Below are 23,617 nucleotides of genomic sequence, written 5' to 3'. Positions count from 1 at the left end.
CTTATTTTTAGTATATAAAACATATTTAAGAAGTTCTATGATAGAAATTTTTACTTATTATTGTTTAGACAGGAACTAGGGTAGAAATAAAAGGATTACATATCAAAAAGAATTTATTCCAAATAGAATTTATTCCAGATTAACAAAGTATTATTTCTGTGGACCCATTTACTAGATTTTGGCAAGGCCATCTTAAGAGTTGTTCCAGTTGGAACTTTATATATTTGGCTTTATATTAGGAAGAAAATGACACTACATAATCTATAAATGTAGTGATGGGAAAAGTTAAAGATTTAATTAGGTAGGGAAAAGAATGGCTCTTCATTTCTATTAAAAAAAGGTATGGTGAAATAAGGATTTATTAAGTAAAAAAATACTTTATATTTTTCACTTTTAATCTTTATTGTTTAGAAAAGGTTGTAATTGAGTTATGTTTATAGCATATCAAGAATTCTGTAAAAGTAAACACATTGTAGTGATTTTTTGATGAAAGAAAGTGTTTATGATAAGAGTCACAGAGTTGGAATAAAATAATCAGAATTTTATAAAATTGGAGGAGAAAAAAGTGAACTTTTGTTGAAGCAGCATGAAGTATAGGCAGCTAGGTTGCACAGGAGATAACTGTTTTCTTCCTCAATTTCTTTGTCTAAAAGGAGAATAATAATGACATCCTGTTTTCAAGGGGTTGTGAGGATAAAAATATTTTTTTTGAGTGCTTTGCAAACTTGAAAACTATATGAATGTTGAAGTGTAGTAGGGGGAAAATAGATCTAGTCAAATTAAATAAACATTTAAGTGCCTAGGGGAAAAAAATTTAAAAATCCTACCCTAAAGGAGCTCATAATTTAATGGGGTTTGGGCTGGTCATTAGACATATTAATAGCTGTGTAAAAATAAGGTGTATACGTGATAAATTGGAGATTAATGGCAAAGGGAAGGGACTAGCATTAACAGGAACCGGGAAAAGATTTTTGCAGAAGTTTAATATTTTTTAAAATCTTGAGACCCAAATGAAAGAAGGCAAGAAGTAGAGGGATAAATTTTAGGCATTGGAATAGGAGAGACTTGGTGATCAAAAGGTTATTGAAATAATCCTAGCATGAGATCCTAGATCCAGAAGCTCTAGGTTGTAGTTCCAGTAAATTGTTATAAATTCAAATGATAATAAGTTTAAAATATGCAAATGAAATTGTGTACTTCTCAATTTTTAAAGACTCAGTGTGCTCTCCTTTCCCGTGTTTACTCTCTCATAAAAATGAGAGAATATTTTAATCATCTACCTAGTTCTCATGAAAGACTATGTTTTTTAAAATTGATATTCTGTTATTTCCTTCCTAATTGTTTTGGATTAACATTGGGCACATATAGTATGAAAACAATAATTACTGTGGTAAAAAGATGGTAACATTTGGCACAGGAAAACTGTTTCAGTAAGAGTCTCCAAGATTAAGTAAGATTTTTATCCTTCTGTGGATTCATTATGCATTAGTATTCTCGAAACCTGAATATGGTTGGTAAATCTTACTCAGTACCATAAACATGTAAGCTTACTCTATAAAGCAAAAGTATTTGGAAAAGCAGGCTCATTCTCAGCGAGGTTATGCCCAAGGACCCAGGTGCTAGAAAGACCATCTGTTCTTCTACGTGGTAATCCTTTCCTTCTACTCCATCCCTGAGGTTGTGGTTATAAACTACAAAGGGGTCAAAGTGGGAAAAGGTCCTTTGGTACCTCCTTCCCCAAAGACTTTATACTTTATCTAGTATTTGGATACCTTTTCCTTTCTCCCTTGTTAGATGACTGTACAAAAGACTGCCCACAACTGCTGAGATTGTGGAGCTCAGTGTCAAATATAAGAAAAGTACATGGGTGGTGTGGAACCTTTCTCCATGCCTCTTCCACAGTGGGGGGATATATATTATATCTAAGTTGGATTTCTAATTTCAAACTTATCAAGGGGCTGCCTGTGGGAGCAGATGATTTTCCTATTTTGCTAAGGCTGTTGTGGGAATCAAATGAAATAATGTTTGTAAGGTGCTTAACAACATTTTTAAAAACTAATTTTATGTGGGGCAAGCAGGGTAATATTTGAGCTTGTAGGTAATACAGTGCCATTTAGTTCAATAATTAGAAGAATGGCACAGTAGGCAACCTATATTTTAGAAGGATCCCTCCTTTAAATAGTAGTAAATGTTCTTGAGCTTGGATTCAGAAAACCAGCTTCAGCTTCATAATTATCTGATGGGTAGCATAAGTAGATAAGGAAGATTGAAAGGTTTTTCCGAACTTGAATTAATAAGTTAACAGTGTAATATTTGGTCATAGTTTCCGGGAATAAGAGAAGATAATTCTGTAGTATTCTTCTCTGGTCAGAACATACTTGTATTGTGTTCCATTATGATAATACTACATTTTAGCTAAGTCATGAATAATTTGAAGAGTATCCAGATAAGGCAACTAGTACAATTATGATCAGATGCCACAGGAAGATTATTGTGAAGAAACTTGAAGTTTGAAGAAGTTTGGAGATGGGTAGCATTATATTCAGATCAATTACTTAGTTGTGTAAGAGGGAATGATTAGGCCTATTCTTTCTTGGATCCAGAGGGCAGAAAAAGATGAGGTTGGTGGAAATTTTAAGGAGGAAAATTAAAGCTTCGTTAAATTAAGAACGCTCCACCTTGGGAGGTATAATGAAATCCCTTGAAGTCTCCAGACAAATAAATCCTCTGCTATATCATTCGGAAGTTTTTGTTATTTAGATTTATTTTGGATTAGATAGCTACTGAGCATTGTCCAACTCAAAAAGTTTGATTTTTTTCTTAGGGCAAAGAATAGACTAACTTCCCCATTTGTTTACTTTTATTGGCCTCTGTTTAACTTGTTTAGAGTCTTACATTTTTGTGTGGCTGAATTATTCTTTAGTTAAAATAGCCCTCTCCATTTAAATGCTTTTTAAAAAAATACATAGTATATGATAAAATAAGATTTTTTTTCCCTCTTCTTTTAGGAGTGTTGCTTTTATGTAACTAAGAGGTTTTGTTTTGAACTATATTTCTGGTAAACCATCATGCAGTTTGTGTCATGACATGATGGGGAGGTCTGTAAAATATGCTGAGTTGGCAAAATGGACCTTTGGGGGTAGAGACATGCGAGACATACTTTAACTTGAATTTGTCTTCCTGTAATTATGTGCTCTGTAGCCATAGGCATTAAGTGCTCCTTCCCTTTCCATAGTTTGTAATTGTTAAAATACAGTTTTAAAAATGCTAAAACATACTATACTCAAACAATACTTAATTAAAAAGATAAATGATAATTTGAAGATAATTACTATTATTTCCTCTTAAATCATAGCAGTGCCTGGAAATAACATCCCATTATTACTAAAGCATGTTCATAAAACACCTACTATGTGCAAAATGTTAGAAAGAGCTTAGTACTATTTGTGTTGTGAATTTGAACTTGAATGATGTTCTCTGAAGGAGGGGATACTTTGAATGTGAGAATTTTAAGTTTTTTAATGGTGTACAGTGTTTTGAGTAAATATACAGTTTATTCCTTAGCTCTTATCATTCTGTCTCTGATTAATTTGTGTTCAGCCTCATCTAACTGTTAATGTTCCCATTGTATTGAGCCTTTAAAGTGCTTTGGTTGTAAGGTCTAGTGAAAATATTCTAGTAATCCTAAAGTATTAGTAATTTGTTTCACATTTTGTCATCATATGACAACAAGCATTCGGTGACCTATTAACTTGAATAATTTCCACCCTTTTCCCTTTTTGCAGGTTATCTCTAAAACGAAATTGGTGTGCTAAGACCTGGTTCTGACTTAATTAATAGTTGAGTCCTTTAGAAAATCAATCGCATATGTCCAAGAGAAGAATCATCTTTCCTCCTCAAAATTGCTTGTTTTGAGTTGAAAACTAAGTGAACCTTTCTTTAATAATACTGTTTATCTATAGCAAAGAATACTACCCTTTTGTGAGAACTGATGGACATGTTTTCTCAAGACCAAATTTTAATGTTAACAAACTTTGTAATTTCTAGTTTTAGAAGTAGCAAATTACTGGGAAATCAGTTATGCTCCGAGCTGATTTCCTGTGGGCCCACTCTAACCATTTCTAAGAGTTAACAGTTCGCGGGTTACTAAATTTCATCATTGCTTGACTCTGGTACTAGGCAAGATCCGAAATACTTCAGTCTACACAATTCTCTGCCTTTGCTATTCCATAGGCCACATATTTTAGATTTCAGAAATTTTGGTTGCTGGACCTAAGGAGGGTGTTATCTTCTAATTCTAAAGTGGGTTGAGTGAGATTGTCACAAAGCATATTTGTTTATACTGGGTCATTTGTCCTGAGGACATCAAAGATGATTTGAAGCTAAAAAAAAAATACAACTCCATTTTTCAATATTGGTTTTAGTAAGGTAGTGATTTTTAAACATTTATCCAAACGTTTATAGGAACAAGCGTACTTGATTTTTAGTACCAACTGGAATAATATGGGCTTGTCAATAAGTACTATTTTCTTCCCTTGTGCATGCAAATTATTACCAATTAGTGACAGGTAATAATAGATGAATATCCCTGAGGAAAGAATTAAATAGGAAACCCCTGCACAAGAGAAGGATACTTGCCCTTTTTTGTTATTGCTTAAATAAAATTAACTCATGATTCAAATAATAAATGCCAAATTGAAATAAAAATCAAAGGCTTTTTATTAAACCTTCAGAATATTACATAGAAGTACAAAAAACTGACTTTTTTAACTCTTATTGAGAAAACACCTAAATATGTTGCAGGTTGAGACAAGACCTTTAAAGTTTTTAAAGACTTATTTTAAAAGAGCACTAAAAGATTTCCTAAGTAATCATACATTTTCACTGTCTTCTATTACAAGGGAAGATAAAAGACTCTGGATATGGATAAAGTTTTTTAAATGAATTATCTTAGCTATAAAACCAGAGGGAAATTTTAGATTTCATAACACTTGAAATTTTTTGTTGGGAAAGATGGATTTTTTTAAATACAGAATTAAGCCATCAAAAAAGATGTTCTCCTCTTCCCCCCACCCCCCCCCCCGCCCCCTCTCCTCAATGATTCTGGAAATGTTATATAGGTGCTATCATCACTATATTTTGCAGATAAGTTCATGTATAGGTCTATTAACCATTAATCAAAATTGAAAATAAGGTCATTTCCCCTCCTTTTCTTCACATAAAACTCAATGCCATTTCCTTGGTTCTGTGTTGGTATTTTAAGGTCTCTGCTTTTTTAGAAGACATTAGGCTGATAGGTTTTTTTAATACTTTTTTTGAAAAAGAAAAAGGTGATTTGCTTTATCTAGCTGGAAAACATTCAGTATTACCTCCTTCATCTTCCATTCCTTGTTCATCTGGATTGCCAGTGAATTAAGAAATACAGAAGTTCAGTATCTTTTTCTATTGCACTGAATAAAATTCTCAACAATATTGTTGTGTGAGTTCAATAAGGAAGCCAGTCATTGTCTTTGAAATTGGGTACTGATTGAAGAATACACACATATTCTTTGTTATCCCTCTCCTTGCTTGCATTTTCATATTTCATGAAGAAACATTCACCAATCTGTTATTTAGGGGTGGGAGGACTCTAATCAGTACTGTTGATGCTCACAAAGTGTTTCACATTAATCATTAATGTTTTGGCCAGTTAATTCCAGCAAGTATAGAATGTTTATATTTTTGGCATTTTATTAATTGTTTTGAAATAGATTTTTATAGTTGAAGAATGTTTTCAACTTTTAGTTTTTGTATATGCTCTTAATTTCCCAACCATTTTTCTTCCAGATACCAGCTGGCGTTCAGAAGCAACCTTTCAGTTTACAGTTGAACGTTTCAGCAGACTGAGTGAGTCAGTCCTTAGTCCTCCATGTTTTGTAAGGAATCTTCCATGGAAGATCATGGTGATGCCACGATTTTATCCAGACAGACCACACCAAAAAAGCGTAGGATTCTTTCTCCAATGCAATGCTGAATCTGACTCCACGTAAGACACTCCATATGATGACATTTTAAATCTACAAATAATGATGTTAATTAAATTATCATTAAACAAATTCAATATTTTTAATAAAGGGGCATTGCCCCCTTCCACTTATCATACTTTGTTATTCTTATGAAGCTTTATTTTATGAATTTTTAGTTATATTGTTGCTTTCTAATTTCATTGTGTTACTTTTTAAACTTCCAGTTCAGAAACCAATAAAATGCCTATCATGTAGGAATTGCTATATTCCTACTATTCCTAGCCAAGAAGTCAAGGGTATAGCTTTATAATTAAGATTTGCTGCATACCTTTAGCATTGTTATATTTACTTAATATTTTCTGAGGGGAAACTACTTCATGCTTTGAATTTTTCGATTTTGGTATTTTTTATTATTTTTCTTCATTAAGAAATCTTTCCGGGGGCAGCTGGGTAGCTCAGTGGATTGAGAGCCAGGCTTAGAGACGGGAGGTCTTAGGTTCAAATTTGGCCTCAGACACTTCCCAGTTGTGTGACCCTGGGCAAGTCACTTTACCCCCATTGCCTAGCCCTTACCACTCTTTCTGCCTTGGAGCCAATACACAGTATTGACTCCAAGACGGAAGGTAAGGGTTTAAAAAAAAAAAAATCTTAAGTTCTAACATCCTGGACCCAAGGAAATATCAGAACCGAAAGGTGCTTTGGAAATCATTGTGATGCAACTTCCTAAATAATGTGAGAAACCCAGAAAGATTAAACTACCTCGTTTAAGGCCACACAACTACTTAGTAACAGACCTGGTGTTGGAATTCATTTGTCATGGTTAAATCTGGGCTTTTTTTTTTTTTTTAAGACATAACTACACAGTTTTTACATGGCTTGGCCCGCGGGGCCCCCCCCCCCCCTTTGTGTTAAACATTATTTATTTGGTTTCCAAAAAAAGGTTTAGAACAGGGGAAAATCTGTGGAGTTTTGTACCAATTCTTTATAAATTATTTTAAGATTTGCAGGTAATTAAATTTTGGCTGTAGAGATCCTCTAGTCTAACCTCACTTTATAAGTAAGAAAATTCATTATTGTAGTAAAAACATTCTTCTGTTCACAAGTTGATGATCATAAATGATATACTTAAGGAATACAGAACATGTGTTGTTTTGGGGAAGAACATATTTGAAGTGTTTTCTCGTCAAGTGAGGAGTCATTACAGAACAACACAAAAAAGAAAAATTTTAATACTATATTTTATAATGTTTAATGAGTATCAACTTTTCAAATTTGAGAAAAAAACTTTTTTTGAAGAATCCTTAAGAATATTCTATCTTATTTTTAAGAATACACTAGATTAGTCATGAATACTAATTTTCTTACATCCCAATTTGTTGATCTTACTTGCACATGCTAATTAATCAAGGTGCAACATGATATGCAGTGGAAAGAGCACTGAATGTGGGTTTCATTGAATTTATTTTTATCTTCTAACTCTGCTACTTGCTTGCTACTAGTCTCTCCCAGGCTGAGTCGTCTTATCTATAAAATAAGGAGGATGTACTAAGCATTCTCAGATTATTTTTAGCTCTTAAAACTCAATTTCCAGACTAGAAAACTAGTTTATTATAAACCCAGCTTAGACAAAATAATCAGAAGGGAAGAAGTTAGGGATGCCAAAGTTCAAAACAATTTAATTCCACAAATTATAGACCAATTATACAATCTTTTTATCAGTTTTTTCTTTTAATCTAGGAAATTATGGCACATTTACCAGTACAATATTCTCGTGACTAGTAAAAACTCAATGGTAGGTTTTTGGTCCTTAGTTGCAATTCTTTTGCTTGAATACAAAATTTTATTTTCTAATAGGCTCACAATGGTATGACATTTGAATGATACTTTTCTAAAATATTAGTACATTCCATTTTGGAATTCTGCCAAATCACTTGGGTGAGACTATATAGGTCATGCATTTGATTTTTCATAATGGCATTTTTCTTGGGTCTCCACTATTCACTTTTCTTTGTAGTCTTGAAGCATAGAATCTACATGTTAACTTCATGTGGTTTTATTTATATCTAATGGCTAGTAGTCAGAGCAATTATTAATCTTAAATTATCACTCTTCTGCCTTTTTACTAGATAACATGGGAAAAAATTAGAAAGTAAATTTGACTAGCTGACTTCAGCCCTTTGATTTCTACAGTATTTGTGTGCCCAATGAATGTAGGATATCTAAAATCAGTATCTTTATTGTCAGAATATTATTTTGGGAATTGCAAGTTTTTTTTAAAACAATTATTTTTATGCTGCCTGGTATTAATACTTATGAAATACTGAGCTTATTTTAAAAACTTTTTTCCCTCTAAAGAGTAATTTTTAGAAAGGCAGCATGATGATGTGTGATGAGAGGGCCAGACTCAAAGTCAGGAAGACTTTTGGTTCAAGTTTTCTGACACATTCTGGTTTTGTGATCTTAGGGAAGTTTCCTTAACCTCTCAAGTGTCCCATGCAACTTTCTATGGATGTGTTGTAGTTCTGCAATGGTTGAGAGAGTTTCTTCACCAGGAATTCCCTATACCAATGAAATCCCACATCCAGTGTTTTTTTTTTTTTTGTAAGTCACAAGTTGAGCAGATACCAGTCTTTTGTCCTATGAAAAAACCGTAATTTGGGGGGCAGCTGGGTAGTTCAGTGGATTGAGAGCCAGGCCTAGAGACAGGCGTTCCTAGGTTCAAATCTGGCCTCAGACACTTCCTAGTTGTGTCACCCAGGGCAAGTCACTTAACCCCCAGTCCTTACCACTCTTCTGCCTTGGAACCAATACACAGTATTGACTCCATGATGGAAGGTAAGCATTTAAAAATATGAAAAAGAAAAAACCATATTTTGAAAATACTGATCTTTAAAACTTAAAACAGTTTTTAATACTACCAACTCTTCACTAAAGAAAGTTTAAAGAATAAAGCTTAAAGCTTCTGATTCCTCTTAAACCATATTTTTAATTGGTCAATTTAATTGGTAAAAATATGAAATAAGGTCTCCTGTAACACTATGGGCTGTCTTGAAAAATATATTAGTTGAAATTCATCAACTAAGCTTCTCATTCATATGCTTTTTAAAAACAGGTCATGGTCTTGTCATGCACAAGCAGTGCTGAAGATTATAAATTACAAAGATGATGAAAAATCATTCAGCCGCCGCATCAGTCACTTATTCTTTCATAAAGAAAATGATTGGGGATTTTCCAATTTCATGGCATGGAGTGTAAGTTCACAATGTGTTTAATTACAATTGAATTTTTATATTGTTTATTTCTTCTATTGTTGTATGATTCCTGTTCATAAAATTATTCTGAATTTTAGCATCATGATGCTACAATGTGTTAAGTGGGCAAAAATGTCAATTTGCCAAGAAAACCTTCAAATAAAGCTTTACTTACTTGGGAATGCTTATATATTATAGGCAAAGACAAGGTTGTAGCTAATATCCACACCTGGGAAGCAAAACTTATAATTCAATTATTATTATTAGTACTTCAAGTTAAAAACTACTGAAACCTGAGCCTTTTGTATTGCCACTATTTTTAAAGTAAATACTTTAAGGAACTGAATTAAGTATTAGTAAATATACTATGTGTATTCCTAAAATAAAAAGATCCTTGTATCTTTTATGTTTTGCATGATGCATTGCACTCTGAAATGTTACAAAAATAAATACAAGATTAGATAAAACTTTTTTAAAAAATTCTATTTTATTTAACTTTATGTATTTAATTTCCCATTTATGCTTACATAAGTATAAATATAAACCATTTGCATGCATAATATTTTATTTTTTCTGGTTCATACTTGTATTATCATGCAAAACATACTTCCATAGTGTTCATTTTTATAAGAGAATAATCATATAAAACCAAAACCCCCAAATAAACTAAAGCGAAATATTGTTTTCTTTGACCTAAGTTCTGACTTCAGCAGTTCTTCTCTAGAGTTGGATAATGCCTTTTGATTTTTTAAATTAAATTAAATTTATTTAATTAATTTAGACTATTTTTATGTCCATCTTATTAATATTTGTATTAGAGTGATTGTTTAGAGCCTTTATCCCCAATCATATCCTCATTGAAGATTTGACTAGGACTAGAAGAATCAGGAAAATTTTAGTGTATTCCCTATTGTTCTATTGATGAACACTACCAGTAACTAGTCATTCAGTGAATGAAACAATTCTTACAAGAAACTTACATTTCATAAATGTTGCTGTTGTCTTTCTGGAAATAACTTATGTGCTTCATTATTCCTTCTTTTACCAAATATAAATTTTGACAAAGTGGAATTGGGTAAATATGAATGTGGTATGCCATATATATTGAATAGCTTCTCTCCCCCCTCTCCCCCATTTTGTAGGAAGTTACTGATCCTGAAAAAGGATTTATAGAAGATGACAAGGTTACTTTTGAAGTCTATGTGCAGGCAGATGCTCCCCATGGAGTTGCGTAAGTTTTTATTTTTAGTTTTAACTTTAAGAAAGTTTTCTTTAGTAAATAGCCATGTTGAGCACAAAGTATATTTCTTAAATTCCTTACTACCCTAACTGTAGGGGCTGTTGATTTCATTGGTGTAGAAATCTTTAGACACAGATCACAATCCTTTGACTCAATAAAACATCTTTTAGTGGTATAACAACTGAAAAATTGGAATCTTAATTTGGTAGTGAGGGTAACCTCTTCAAATTTATCTATCCTATTTCTTGTATAATGGACTTAATTATAAGCTATTGAAAAGTTTATACTTGATGACTTTTCAAGTTCTGGAATAGCTCCATAATTAGATATTATTAGATCACTCAAGGGAAAGTCCAAATGAATGAGGAATGCTATATCTGTGCTTAGAATATGGAGTACAATTGAATGATCATTGGCATACATTTATCTTGGGAAGATAATTTTTTTGCCCATAATTAAATGAGAGAAAGATAGGGCTAGATTACATTTGGGAACTTGCTTAGTTATTCAAACATTTCCAGGCTGCTTCCTTATACATAGATTTTTCTTGTTAACACTAACACTCTTCTTTCTTCTACAGTCATCTACAAGTCATCGAGCACTAAAATATAAGAGTCAAGGTGGCTTGAGACCCCAAAAAACCCCAATAGATTCATGTTTAAGTAGGTTGTGGAATATTACCAGTGATGACATGCATAAAGGAAGTAGTACAAAAGATACTAAGGAAATGTCAATTTGTCTCTAGCAGTGGCAGATAAATAGCTTAATTTCTATGCTGAGACTGGTTGAATATTACTAAAACAACCTAGAGAAACTACATGTGTTTAATAGATCCATTATGGAGCATATATGCAAAATAATAGCTACGGTGTATACAGAGCTTTAAGGTTTACAGAATATTTTATAAATACTTTAATTTGATAATCAAGATCCCCATAACCTTGTTGAGTAGACTTAGTTGAGAAAAGTAAAACTAGAAAAGGAGGAGAGATTGATATCTAAAGCTAAGTAATTACATAGGTTTACTTCAATATACTGTTTTTTATATCATTAAATAAAACATTTTTTAATAAAGGAACCTTGACCTGCCAGTGTTTAAATCTTTTTTTTTCCAACCCTTACAAATGAAACCTTTGGCTAACCCAAAATGGAATTATGATAGGCTCTTATCACCAGTTACTTAGAATCCAGCAAACTTCAATCCAGTAAAACATATACCTACTATACAGCCTTATTGGTCATACAAAGACATCCTGCTTCCCAAGTCAAGGATGCTCACTCACATCACAGCATATCTTTGTAAGCTAGAAGTTCTTAATCTGATTGATGTCCGAAATCTTATTTTTTATTTATTTTTTATTTTTAATAACTTTCAGTATAATTGGTTTCCTTGTTAATCCTACGTATTTTATGATATACTGAGAAGGAAATTTTGTCTTCAGGAGGGATACCACAGTGAAACATGATACATAAAGGATTAAGAATCCTTTCTTAAAAATAATACTCCCTGCTTAGCTCCTCCCTCTCACAATAGCGTAAAACATTACTGAATTATTAATATTTTGATACCCAAACATGTTTGCATCAATTTGATGGAAAAAGAAATTAAATAAGAGGATCCTTAGCAAAATGTCAGATAACAATTACTCTCTTTCCTTAGAAGCCTTCTTTGGTTGACTTTCTTTTAAAGGAAAATAAAATGGTTAGTACATTTTGTTTTTAAACCAGTCATTCTTTTGGTTTACTTTCCATACCTGTCCTCTGTTTGTGGATTCTATTCCTTCAGGAAACCATCAAGTTTTAGTCTGTGTTCAAAGTACTTCTTCACTTTCAGGATTCTGTTCTGTTTTAATTTCATCCCTTTGATGTTAAGGAGTGTAGATCTACATTGTTATCAAACAAAAGTACACTTACATGCAAAGAATTTCAATGTAACTTTTGTTCCAGACCCATGATTTCATGACTTACAGAATTCCTAACAAGGAAACCCCCTCTACCAACACAAATCAGCAATTGTTCTGCAATTTTCCTAGGGAAAGTTTAGGTTAGGTGTTTGCACAGGGGTTACATAATCAGTACTGTTTGTAACAGAGGCAGGACTTAAACCAAATTTTCCTGTCTGTCTGTCTACTGGAGTTGAATTTATTATTGTAGGGTTTAATCTGTGCATATATTTCTACCTGGACTTGTATTTTCATCTATTTTTCCACTAGTTACAATATAGCTGGCCCAATCCATCAATTATCTCAGGTCTTTTTACCAGTACCACACATTTCCATGGGATCTGGTTGGGATTAGAAATTTTATCTAACAGAGGCAGGACTTAAACCAAATTTTCCTGTCTGTCTGTCTACTGGAGTTGAATTTATTATTGTAGGGTTTAATCTGTGCATATATTTCTACCTGGACTTGTATTTTCATCTATTTTTCCACTAGTTACAATATAGCTGGCCCAATCCATCAATTATCTCAGGTCTTTTTACCAGTACCACACATTTCCATGGGACCTGGTTGGGATTAGAAATTTTATCTAAAGTATGAAATGACAAAGCCAACCAGCTAACTGTAGAATTAAACTTTTGTCCTTGTTTTCATTAATACAATGATCAGTCGCATTAGTTAGTAGAAAATTTCATGTCTTAATATTTACTTGGGCTTCTATCATTTTAACATGGATAAATCATTCCCTTCCATCATCCTGTGCATTCAATAGGTTTTGTGAGATTGACATATATCTCAGTTTTGGATGATTAATATGAGGATACACAGAGCTTGTGCAATTTACTCTTAACTTTAAACTGTTTTTAGGTGGGATTCCAAGAAGCATACGGGATATGTTGGTTTAAAGAACCAGGGAGCAACTTGTTACATGAACAGTTTGTTACAAACTTTATTTTTCACAAATCAACTACGCAAGGTAAAGTGTATCATAATTCTCTTTCCACCTACTTTTTTCTTTAGAATAATACTCGGGAAGGTCCTTTTTAGTACATCTTTAATTTTTTTTTTACACTGTTTATTGCCATAAAATTTGACTTTATTCATAACATTTTCCTTGTTAATCACACAAGTGATTAAAATATAACTGCAGTGAATGTGATTTAATTTTTTAAATGATGCTTCTACCTCTAACTGGTTACTCAAGATTTTCATTTTAGGAATAAGCCATATATTCATAATTTTATGGTTCATATTCATGTGTTTAAAACATTTAATTTAAAAAAAATTTTCCTGGAAGAAAAATTCTTATCTTACTGTCAGGAGTTTATAAGGAAAACTTTTTATCAGTAGTGTTTATCATTACTGAATGTATTTGGTTAATCAGTCTTAGCTATTGTAGTTGACATATTTCAACATATTCTGGATTCAGATGATCTGATTTATGTATGGTTATCTATCCTCTAATTAGCTTATAATAGTAGGAGCCAACCATGGGTATTAATGTAAATAATGTAATTGTAAGATATGAAAATTGCTTTTTACCCAAGTGAATCTTTAGGTTTCAGACATTTTCCCTATATAGCTTTTTAGGGCAGCCACAATTACAGGTAAATGAAAAAAACAAAACAAAACAATGTATATAGTAGGGTCTCCTTAGGGTTCCTGTTTCAGTTAACCTCATTCCAAAGTACTAGAAGTCTTAGGAAATGCCCGAAGTCTACCTGGGGCAGCATTCTTCCCCTGAAGACAGTTCCTTCTGCTTTCACTTTTAGTCTTTTTAGGTTTTGTTTTTTAATTAAGCTGGGGACAGAAGTGGGGAGAGAACCTTTTGACAGGGGTCAGCAGGTGTTCATTTATATCTGAAGTTTTAGCCATCCGCCTATAGGTCTTGGAATATATACTCTGCAGATAGATAATTCCTACAGTATTTTAAGACAGAAAAAAATTTTCTCAGTAAAAATGTTTTTTTTTTTTTAAATAAATTTCAATACTTTTTTTGTGTTTTTATTTTAAATCTTTTTAGGCTGTATACATGATGCCAACAGAAGGTGATGACTCATCAAAAAGTGTTCCTTTAGCATTACAAAGAGTGTTCTATGAATTACAACACAGTGACAAACCCGTAGGAACAAAAAAACTAACAAAATCATTTGGGTAAGTATAAGGACATCAAGAAGAAAAAACTTGCAGGTGGAAATTTTTCTCTAAAATTGATTTAAGAAAACATAAGGTTTTGTATTAGTCAGCTTGTAATTTACAACTGTTTTTCCTCAAAATGGAAAAGAAAAGATACAGGAATGTATAAAAATGAGGTATTTGTATCGGGCTCAAGCAGATGTTCTAGAATTTATTTTCAGTTCATATTATATTTGAAGAGATCAAAGGAATTAATCTCATTAGACCTGCTCTGACATTTTTTAAACTATCACAATCATAATTAAAGAAAAACTCCATCTCTGATTTTTATATTCTGAAAAACCTTAAATAAAAAAGGTTTACAAAGTTTTTCAGAAAACAAAATATACTAGTTTGATATAAAATTAGAGTTTTTGCACCACAGAAAAGGAGCATATCTAGAAATGGAAAAAATGGGAGGTAAGATTTGCCATGAATATTGAATACCAATTTGAAGATATGCACAAATTTATAACAGTAAGATCTATTTATTAAATTTAAGTGGTTGATTTAGATACAAAATAGTAACCATAAGTCATTTAATAAGTGAAATAGAAAAAAAAGAGATACTACTATTTATACATTCAAGATAGTTTAAGGCAGTTTCAGACCAAGATGACTGGAGGAACAGGCCAACTGTTAGACTAATGGCAAAATTTTAAATTAGTAGAATCATTTGGAAAACGATAGGAACTATTTAAAGCTGCAAAAATACCCAGATCTTTGAGATACAATGATACTGACATAAGGTTGTTATTGACTTGGGTTGAAAAGGGGTAGTACATATATGTACATACACATTCATAGTATCAAAAGCTATAAGTTTAAAATCATGAATAGCTGAATTACAGTATGTGAGTCAAAGTTTTGCCATTTAAAAATTTCCAAATGACAAATAACAAATGTTTTCTACCTTTTTATATATTGTCCTCCATGTGTGCAATGTGCAGCTCCCTCACTTCCACTCATAGAATACTTTCTTCAAAACACCTGTTAGGTATTACTGTTTAGAATAAGACTTTTCACATCACCTTTGTCAAATTACTTTTTATATAAATTATCTAAATAGTGCAAATGTCCAATTTCACTTATAACTTCTTAATGCATTATAATTAGCAATACATTTTATATCCTGATGCATGATAGAAATAGGCTTTTCTTGTAAATCTAGGCTAAAAAATTTGCTTCTTAAAAAATCTTACAGATTCACAATGATATCTCACTCTTCACCCTCTTAATCATTAGTTGCTGAATCTTGTTAAGTTAACCTATTTATAACATTTCAAAATAGATTTTCTGACACTTGATTCTTTTTATTCTCAATTTAGTAGTCAAAAAATTAAATCTGGGGAAAAATTCATGTGAACCAATAAATTCATTATTTTGTCTTTTAAAAAAATAGGCATATGTGTTAATAATTTTTATTTTTATTCATGGAAAACTTCTTCATTTAGACATTCTCAATTCATAAGAATGTACTTTTCATCTTATCAGCATGAATATCAATTAAGTGTACTTAAACTGAATGACTTCTCCAAATTATTCTTGAATTCCAGTTCATTTGAATTGCTAAATTTTAATCTGGTAGAAATCCAAAGGTATATTTGGATTAGAATCCTGCTTCTGCTTACCTGCATGGCCTTGAGCAAGTCACTTTCCTCCCATTGGCCTAAATTTCTGCATTGTTAAAATGCTGGGATTGGGCAATTAAAACTATTAAGGAGTCTTTCCAGCTCTTAAATCTACATTTCCATAACATAAAATTTTTATTTTTATTTTTTAAAAGATGGGAAACTTTAGACAGCTTCATGCAACATGATGTCCAAGAACTGTGTCGAGTGGTAAGTTTCCAGCAGTATATTTAACCTAATTATGTATAATACTTTTTTTTTTAATGAAATAAAGTATATTTTATTGCTCAAGAAGTCAGGGTGTATATGTAGTCTCCCTGTTCAATAAGGGATGACATTGGTTCTAGGTGGCCAACCTTATGTATGAATGATTGTTTTTGTTATTCTCTGCAAAATGAGATTGTACATAGAGATAAAATAATAATCTTTTCCCAGCTCTGAAATTCTGTGATTCTTACTGTCCTCCTTCCTCTCTTCAAAGGAAAATTACATTCAAATCTGGTCTGACACTTCCTACCTGTGTGACCTTGAACAAGTCACTTAACCCCTTATTGTTTAGCCCTAACTGCTTTTCTGCCTTAGAAACAATACATAGTATTGATTCTAAGATGGAAGGTATGGGTGTTTTTTGTTGTTGTTATTTTTAGGAAAATTATATTCATTTGGTTAAACCTAGTAATACTTCCTTGCTCTAGCAAAGAAGAGCAGCATTGCTTTTTTTACTGTGATAAACCAATAAGGTATGTGTTCAATAAAAGTAAATGCTTACAAGGTTGGCAACTTTAATACTAAAGTGGGAAATAGGTTTAAAGTCCAATTGTTCATGCATATTTAGTGTGTGTGTATATAACATAGAGAGCACAGATTGAATTATGTGTGCTTGATATGAATCACTTTACAATGCTGCTTTATCTCTTTATATGCCACAGTAATTGATTTCTATGGTACTTAGGTCTTCTTAATTTAACCAACATGTGGACCTCCCTTTTCAATATTTCTACAATAAATTATTTTGGCATTAAAGAAAACAATGTAATAAAATTTTAGAGATAGACCATTTATTAAAGTGTGAAGTTTTTCTCACCAAATTAAGTTTTGTGAAAATTGGTTTTTAAAAATTAACACAGATTACATGAATCCCTTGGAAATACTGTTTTATCTGTGGTTGGTACTACTTATGATAATATCCTCTTATTAGAGATGGGGTAGCCACCATCATTCCTATAGCCTACTAGCTTTATTACATTAACCCCCAAGAGTAGCTCAAGTCAAGTTCCTATCTCCCTTTTTCAAAGCTTATGAACTTCATTGAACTTCTAGCTAAGTGCACTTTATTGTTCTGAGGACTTCTTCACAACATATGTAACTTCTTTATATATATTACAATTAGTTTATTTTGTGATAGCTTCTGTCATGTAAGAAATATCTTGAAAATTGATAGAACACCAGATTTAGTCTTTAAGCAGATCATTATCTGAGCCTCAGTTTTCTCATCTTTAAAGTGAGAGAATTTTGACTATTTGTCTTCTTAGATTCCTTCAACACTTAAATCTCTGATCTATATAATTTGATATAATTATGATGAGGGGTATAACATGATCATACATGCTATATAATTTGTTAAAATTAATTCTAAAATTCTCTTTCAGTTGCTAGATAATGTGGAAAATAAAATGAAAGGAACGTGTGTAGAAGGCACCATACCTAAATTATTTAGAGGCAAGATGGTGGTATGTAAATACCCTCTTAAATTATTTTTAAATAATAGAATGGTTGCTAATTACTTGTGGTAAAGCCCCATATTAAGCCAATATGTTTTTCTTATAGTCCTATATCCAGTGCAAAGATGTGGACTATCGATCTGATCGGAGAGAAGATTATTATGATATCCAGCTAAGTATAAAGGGGAAAAAAAATAGTAAGTTTAACACTCATAATAACATTATGTTGAATTAGGCCTTAAATGAAATTTTATATTTGGTTAAAAGTGTATGTTTTCTATATAACCAGTTTTGATTGCCTAAATATAAAAGATTGAATTCACATTTCTGCTTATCTTGTTTTCTCAAATGTTAGTAATTATGATGATACAATGAATTGCAATTTTAGTAAGAGGGTGTTAAAAAAAAAGAAAAGAGTGCTTATGATTTTATGAAATTTTACTATTGTTGAAATCTTCATTCCATTTAAAAAAAATTGATTTATAGTATAATGCTTGTAATAATTATATTTTAGTAAAAAATCTTCTATATCTTTTCTTAGTATTTGAGTCCTTCATAGATTATGTGGCAGTGGAGCAGCTAGATGGTGACAATAAATATGATGCTGGAGAACATGGCTTGCAGGTACCTGGGAAATATTGTAACATTGGTAATGCTGTATTTCCGATATTTGCCTAAATTTTCAAATTCATTGTCAAATAATTTTTAACATTGGTAGAATTTCTTTAAGTAACTACATATTAACACACTTTCAGTACTCTCAAGCCTATCATTCCCATATGTTTATCTTTATATGGAACAGGATATTAAGAATACACCTAGTAAAAGCTTTGCAATTGGTTTATAATTAATTAGTTTTATTATATTTCTTAAAAAATAAAGACTAGATATAGCTATAGTTACAAATAGCAAATATTTACATGTCTAATTTAAATGTTGCCACTTTGGTTATGTAGAGTTACTAATAGTTAACCTACATTTATTTTTAATGTTCAGGAAGCAGAAAAGGGAGTGAAATTCCTCACATTGCCACCAGTGTTACATCTACAACTCATGAGATTTATGTATGACCCACAAACGGACCAAAATATCAAGATAAATGATAGGTAATAGTTTTGTGTATATTTGTTACCATTTTTAAGAGGTTTATTGAACCTATAGCTCCAGCTGATTTTCTTTACATTTCTATGTGAATGTTGTACTCACACCTGAAATTCAGGATAAGTTGAAAATTATGCTTTGTTTTTCTGGAGATGTTTTCAGTGCATCTCTCCAGCAATTTTGATCTCCCTTCAAGTCTGCTAAATTAATTTTAAAAAGTTTTAACAAATCTGTCAGCTTTCAATGTTGCATTTCTTCCTGTTATAGTATATTATAGATTCCCAGTCATATTATAAAAATAAGTCTCATGTAAGGTCTTGTAGTAGTTTTTTAATAGATTGTTCTTTTTTATCTCTAGTTTGGGTTCTTCAAAAATAATTGATTTAAAATGGAAAATAACAAAGTACATGATGTCTGACTGGTACAATTTTTGCCCAATCTTATTAAAAAGAATTAATTTCACTGTGATTTGGGAGGAAAGGTACAAATGTAATTATACCCTGTTTATGATAGTGTTCTGCTTTTTATTTAAATTATTATAGTAGCCATTTTATTACTAATTACTAAGGATGGTTTCTTAATACCAACAAAGAGAAAAGATAGTTATGCAGATATTTTTAGTATGATAATTAATTTTAAAATTAGTTATATTTTTCTTCCCATTATGCTTCTAAATTGGTTTAGTTTGTTGATCAATTTTTAAAAGAGCTAGGTATCTTCACTGTTCCTTTTTATATTTAACATTTAAACTCCATTTAAATTGTGGCTTAGTTAAAAATTATACAGGCACATCACTTGGTGCTTTCCTCAAAATTGTCAACATATCAAATTTTAAATACTACCTTAAAGGACTAAATCAAACCTTGTAAAGGTGGATTCTTCAGGGTTGCATTCAGTTTGGAAAGCTGTTCTATGATAAAAATACTGGGCCTGTAGACAAAAAATCTGGGACTCAAATTTGGCCACAGACACTTCTTAGCTGTGTGACCCTGGGCAAGTCACTTTAATCCCATGTCTGGCCCTTACCTCTCTTCTTCCTTAGAACTAATACTTAGTATCAATTCTAAGACAGAAGAATGTAAGGGATTTTTTGTTTATTTTTTAAAGAAAATTACTCAGTGCTATTGATCATCTAATAATCTTTAAGGAAGACCTCTCTTAGTATTGCTTTCCTTTGCCTTACTACCTTGCACTTTAAATCCTCATCCAGATCCCCAGGGATGGGTATACCCCTGCATCATCTTAACAGCTGTGGAAGGGCAAAGGAAAGAAACAAAAAGTGATTTATGCGCGCGCCCCCCTCCCCCCTTTTTTTAACAGACTAATGATTTTTGACTTAGGGCATGAAGAAGAGGTTTTATACCTCGCCTGAACTAGTCCTTGACGTGTGTTGACCTTGACGTGTGTTCTAAAATTTGGGAATGTCTGTTCTGTGCAGTACAACTTTCACCTCTGGCACTTCCCTATTCATTCAGCATAGTGTCAAATGAACATTATCACAGTCATGTGACAAACTGATTCATTGATCTTGCATTCATTAAAATTAGAATCCTTTCCCTAAGAAAGATATAAACCATATGGGTTGCAGAAAGCTCTTAACAATGCTTTAGGCTTGTCTGTGACCACACAACCTGAGTGCTATTGCAATCCATTCCTAGCATGGATTATGGAGCAGGAAGGACAAGATGGAATAGCTGGATACTATGGTTTCATTATTTTGTTTGAAAATTTTTCAGTTTCCAGAAAATCAGCAGCAGCTCTATGCACAGTAAGTAGAAAAATTACCATCCAATGGCCAATATAAATTATTTTTATGTCATCTATCATTGTGTTAACCGTGTCATGACTTCTTTCCATTAACATGGCTAATTAAGATTTTTTTTAAACTAGTGATAAGCATAACTTTCTGAAATATTTTATGCACTTTAGTAAAGCTGTTGCATTTTTCTCATAGGTTTGAGTTTCCTGAACAGTTACCACTTGATGAGTTTTTACAAAAAACTGACCCCAAGGATCCTGCAAATTATATTCTTCATGCAGTACTAGTACATAGTGGAGATAATCATGGTGGACATTATGTGGTTTATCTAAACCCTAGAGGGGATGGCAAAGTAAGTAACTGAAGTAGAATTGAACAAAACCCTAAAAATAGCCACCCTTTTTCTTATAAAAATAATTTTCAGTTTACTCCTAAGTATTTCATTACTCTATCAAAATATGTATTATTGTATGATTTTAGTTGTATAAGCAGCTGTTTTAGAACACATTGCAACTATTTTGATCTAATGATGTTTTTCAACTATATTATCACGGCATTAATTTTGAGAGAGAGTATATTCTAAATATCACTGGGGAAATGTTCCAGCATGGGGAATTTTTGTCACATGATCACAATACTTAACAGTTGTATTTTACTGGTTTATGATCCTGGGCAAGTTACTTAACCCCAACTGCCTGGCTAGTACTGCTCTTCTGTCTCAGAACCGATATTTAGTATCAATTCCAAGACAGAAGGTAAGAGTTTTTTTTTTTTAAGAGAATAAAGTACCTGTTTTATTTAAGCAGCATCCATTTTGTTTACAGTGGTGTAAATTTGATGACGATGTTGTGTCAAGGTGTACAAAGGAAGAAGCAATTGAGCATAATTACGGAGGTCATGATGATGACTTATCAGTTCGGCATTGTACTAATGCTTATATGTTAGTTTATATCAGGGAATCAAAACTGAGTAAGTATACATTATGTTACCATTTGAATTTGTGTATATTTCCTTCATCATTTTAAAATTGTTTTCCCATCTCCTTAACTTTAGATTACACTTATTATCATCCTCTATTCATCATTCTTTATAACAAAATGTAGAAATGAAAGTGATAGGAGAAGGATTTAGTATAAGAAGTCAACCCACAATTGTATTATGAAGTTTTAGGTTTCTTTTGCACCCTATCAGCAACTACATTAATTTATTTACGGTAAATTATTTCCTATGAGGAGATAATAGGGGAAGATAGGTTTTTTTAGATTTCAAAATGACTTTTGAAGAAATTATATTATGGCTATGTAAATGATTAGAGCATTCTTAAAAGAGAATAGGAAAAGCCCAATTATCTTGTCAGAACTAACTTGAGTTCAGTCAGGCATGTAGTTAAAAATATTTTTTTTTTCATCATTTAGGTCTGAGTCAGTGGCACAAAGAGTTAATTCTTAAGGTAGAAGACTAGAGCACATAATAAAATTGAAAAGTGATCTGTCAGATTAGCATATTCACTTCAAAGGAGTAGAATTTAATCACTTAAAAATTTTAAACTAATTCCCAGTTATTTCTGCAGGTGAAGTTTTGCAAGCTGTCACTGATCATGATATTCCTCAACAATTGGTAGAACGCTTACAAGAAGAAAAAAGAATAGAGGCTCAAAAGAGGAAGGAGCGGCAGGAAGCCCATCTCTATATGCAAGTGCAGGTCAGCTTCCAAACCAAGGAGGGCACAAAGTCCTTATTTGACTGTTAGATGAGACAGGTATAAAAGCATGGGTTTAAAAGCATGAATTCCTATGAATGTTCAGACTTTAGGAGTAATAAATGATCAATGAGAAAAAAATAGTTCATTTAGTATAGCTCTGAACAATATTTGGAGGGGCCATTTTTCTTATTTTTAATAGTATTTTTGAATGTTTATGTTGTGCCTAGCATTATATAGGAACTTTAGGGATACCAAAGAAGATTAAGACATAGATTTATGAAAGCTTATAGAGCAAGACAGTAAAAAAGAACAATTAATGATACGTACCCATCCCAAATATGTGCTACTTATATAAATGTCCATTTGGAAGATCATTTCTCCCTTCATGCTATGGTAATACCCACAGTGCTCATAAGTCATAATGGAATAAAGAGTTAATTCTTTGACTATCTTTTTTTCCCCCCATTTCCCTTCTCCCCCCCTTGCCCCAAGATGGTTCCATTGATGGTTTCTGACTGCTATTATCTCACATGACAGCCATCACCACCATTATCCTCTTATTTCTCAAACCCTTGTGTTGAAATGTCCAAGATTACCTTGCCCCTGATTCTTTTTTCCCCCCAAAAAAGTCAACTCTTAGTTCTACAAATCCTTTATTATATTACTTGTGTCTTTTTACATACACTGGACCATGTTAGCTATTTACATTTTTCAGTGATCTAGGAAATATGAAGATATCAAACTAGAAGAAACTTTTAGGAGCATTTGAGAAAAGGAGACATTGCATTCAAGAAGTTTCCATTCTACTGGAGAGAACAGACTAAAATTTTAAACTAGACTTCCACTAGAGAAAGAAATAATAGCTAACAATTATCTAGTGGTTTGCATAGCTTCTCATTTGATATTCATAATATATGGTGTATATTGATATGTTTTATGAATGTAAAAATAATATGGTATTCTGATTTGGGGAGAAAAAAAGACCCATTTTTTTACTTAAAGGAACTGATATTCATCAAGCTAGAATTTGCAGTTGGGGGTGAGGGATAAATAAGTGATTTATAATAAAATTCTTTGTGCTTTAAAACTACA

At 32.0% G+C, this 23,617-nt stretch overlaps 1 protein-coding gene across 3 annotated transcripts in view; it reads left to right on the top strand.

The window, feature by feature from the left end:
* The window catches only part of USP7 (ubiquitin specific peptidase 7), an 87,997-nt gene that overhangs the window by 45,582 nt on the left and 18,798 nt on the right, over window positions 1–23,617 (top strand). For all 3 annotated transcript variants that reach the window (XM_056806134.1, XM_056806135.1, XM_056806136.1), the window contains 13 exons: window positions 5,827–6,025; window positions 9,118–9,256; window positions 10,399–10,487; window positions 13,305–13,413; window positions 14,461–14,591; window positions 16,399–16,453; window positions 17,893–17,973; window positions 18,071–18,161; window positions 18,506–18,588; window positions 18,961–19,070; window positions 21,020–21,176; window positions 21,649–21,793; window positions 22,395–22,525. In XM_056806134.1, coding sequence (XP_056662112.1) covers window positions 5,827–6,025; window positions 9,118–9,256; window positions 10,399–10,487; window positions 13,305–13,413; window positions 14,461–14,591; window positions 16,399–16,453; window positions 17,893–17,973; window positions 18,071–18,161; window positions 18,506–18,588; window positions 18,961–19,070; window positions 21,020–21,176; window positions 21,649–21,793; window positions 22,395–22,525 — 1,520 coding nt within the window. The remainder of the gene's footprint in view (window positions 1–5,826; window positions 6,026–9,117; window positions 9,257–10,398; window positions 10,488–13,304; window positions 13,414–14,460; window positions 14,592–16,398; window positions 16,454–17,892; window positions 17,974–18,070; window positions 18,162–18,505; window positions 18,589–18,960; window positions 19,071–21,019; window positions 21,177–21,648; window positions 21,794–22,394; window positions 22,526–23,617) is intronic.

Source organism: Monodelphis domestica, chromosome 7, assembly GCF_027887165.1.
Source record: "Monodelphis domestica isolate mMonDom1 chromosome 7, mMonDom1.pri, whole genome shotgun sequence".
Lineage (NCBI taxonomy): Eukaryota > Metazoa > Chordata > Mammalia > Didelphimorphia > Didelphidae > Monodelphis > Monodelphis domestica.
This window is presented reverse-complemented; position numbering and strand designations above follow the sequence as displayed.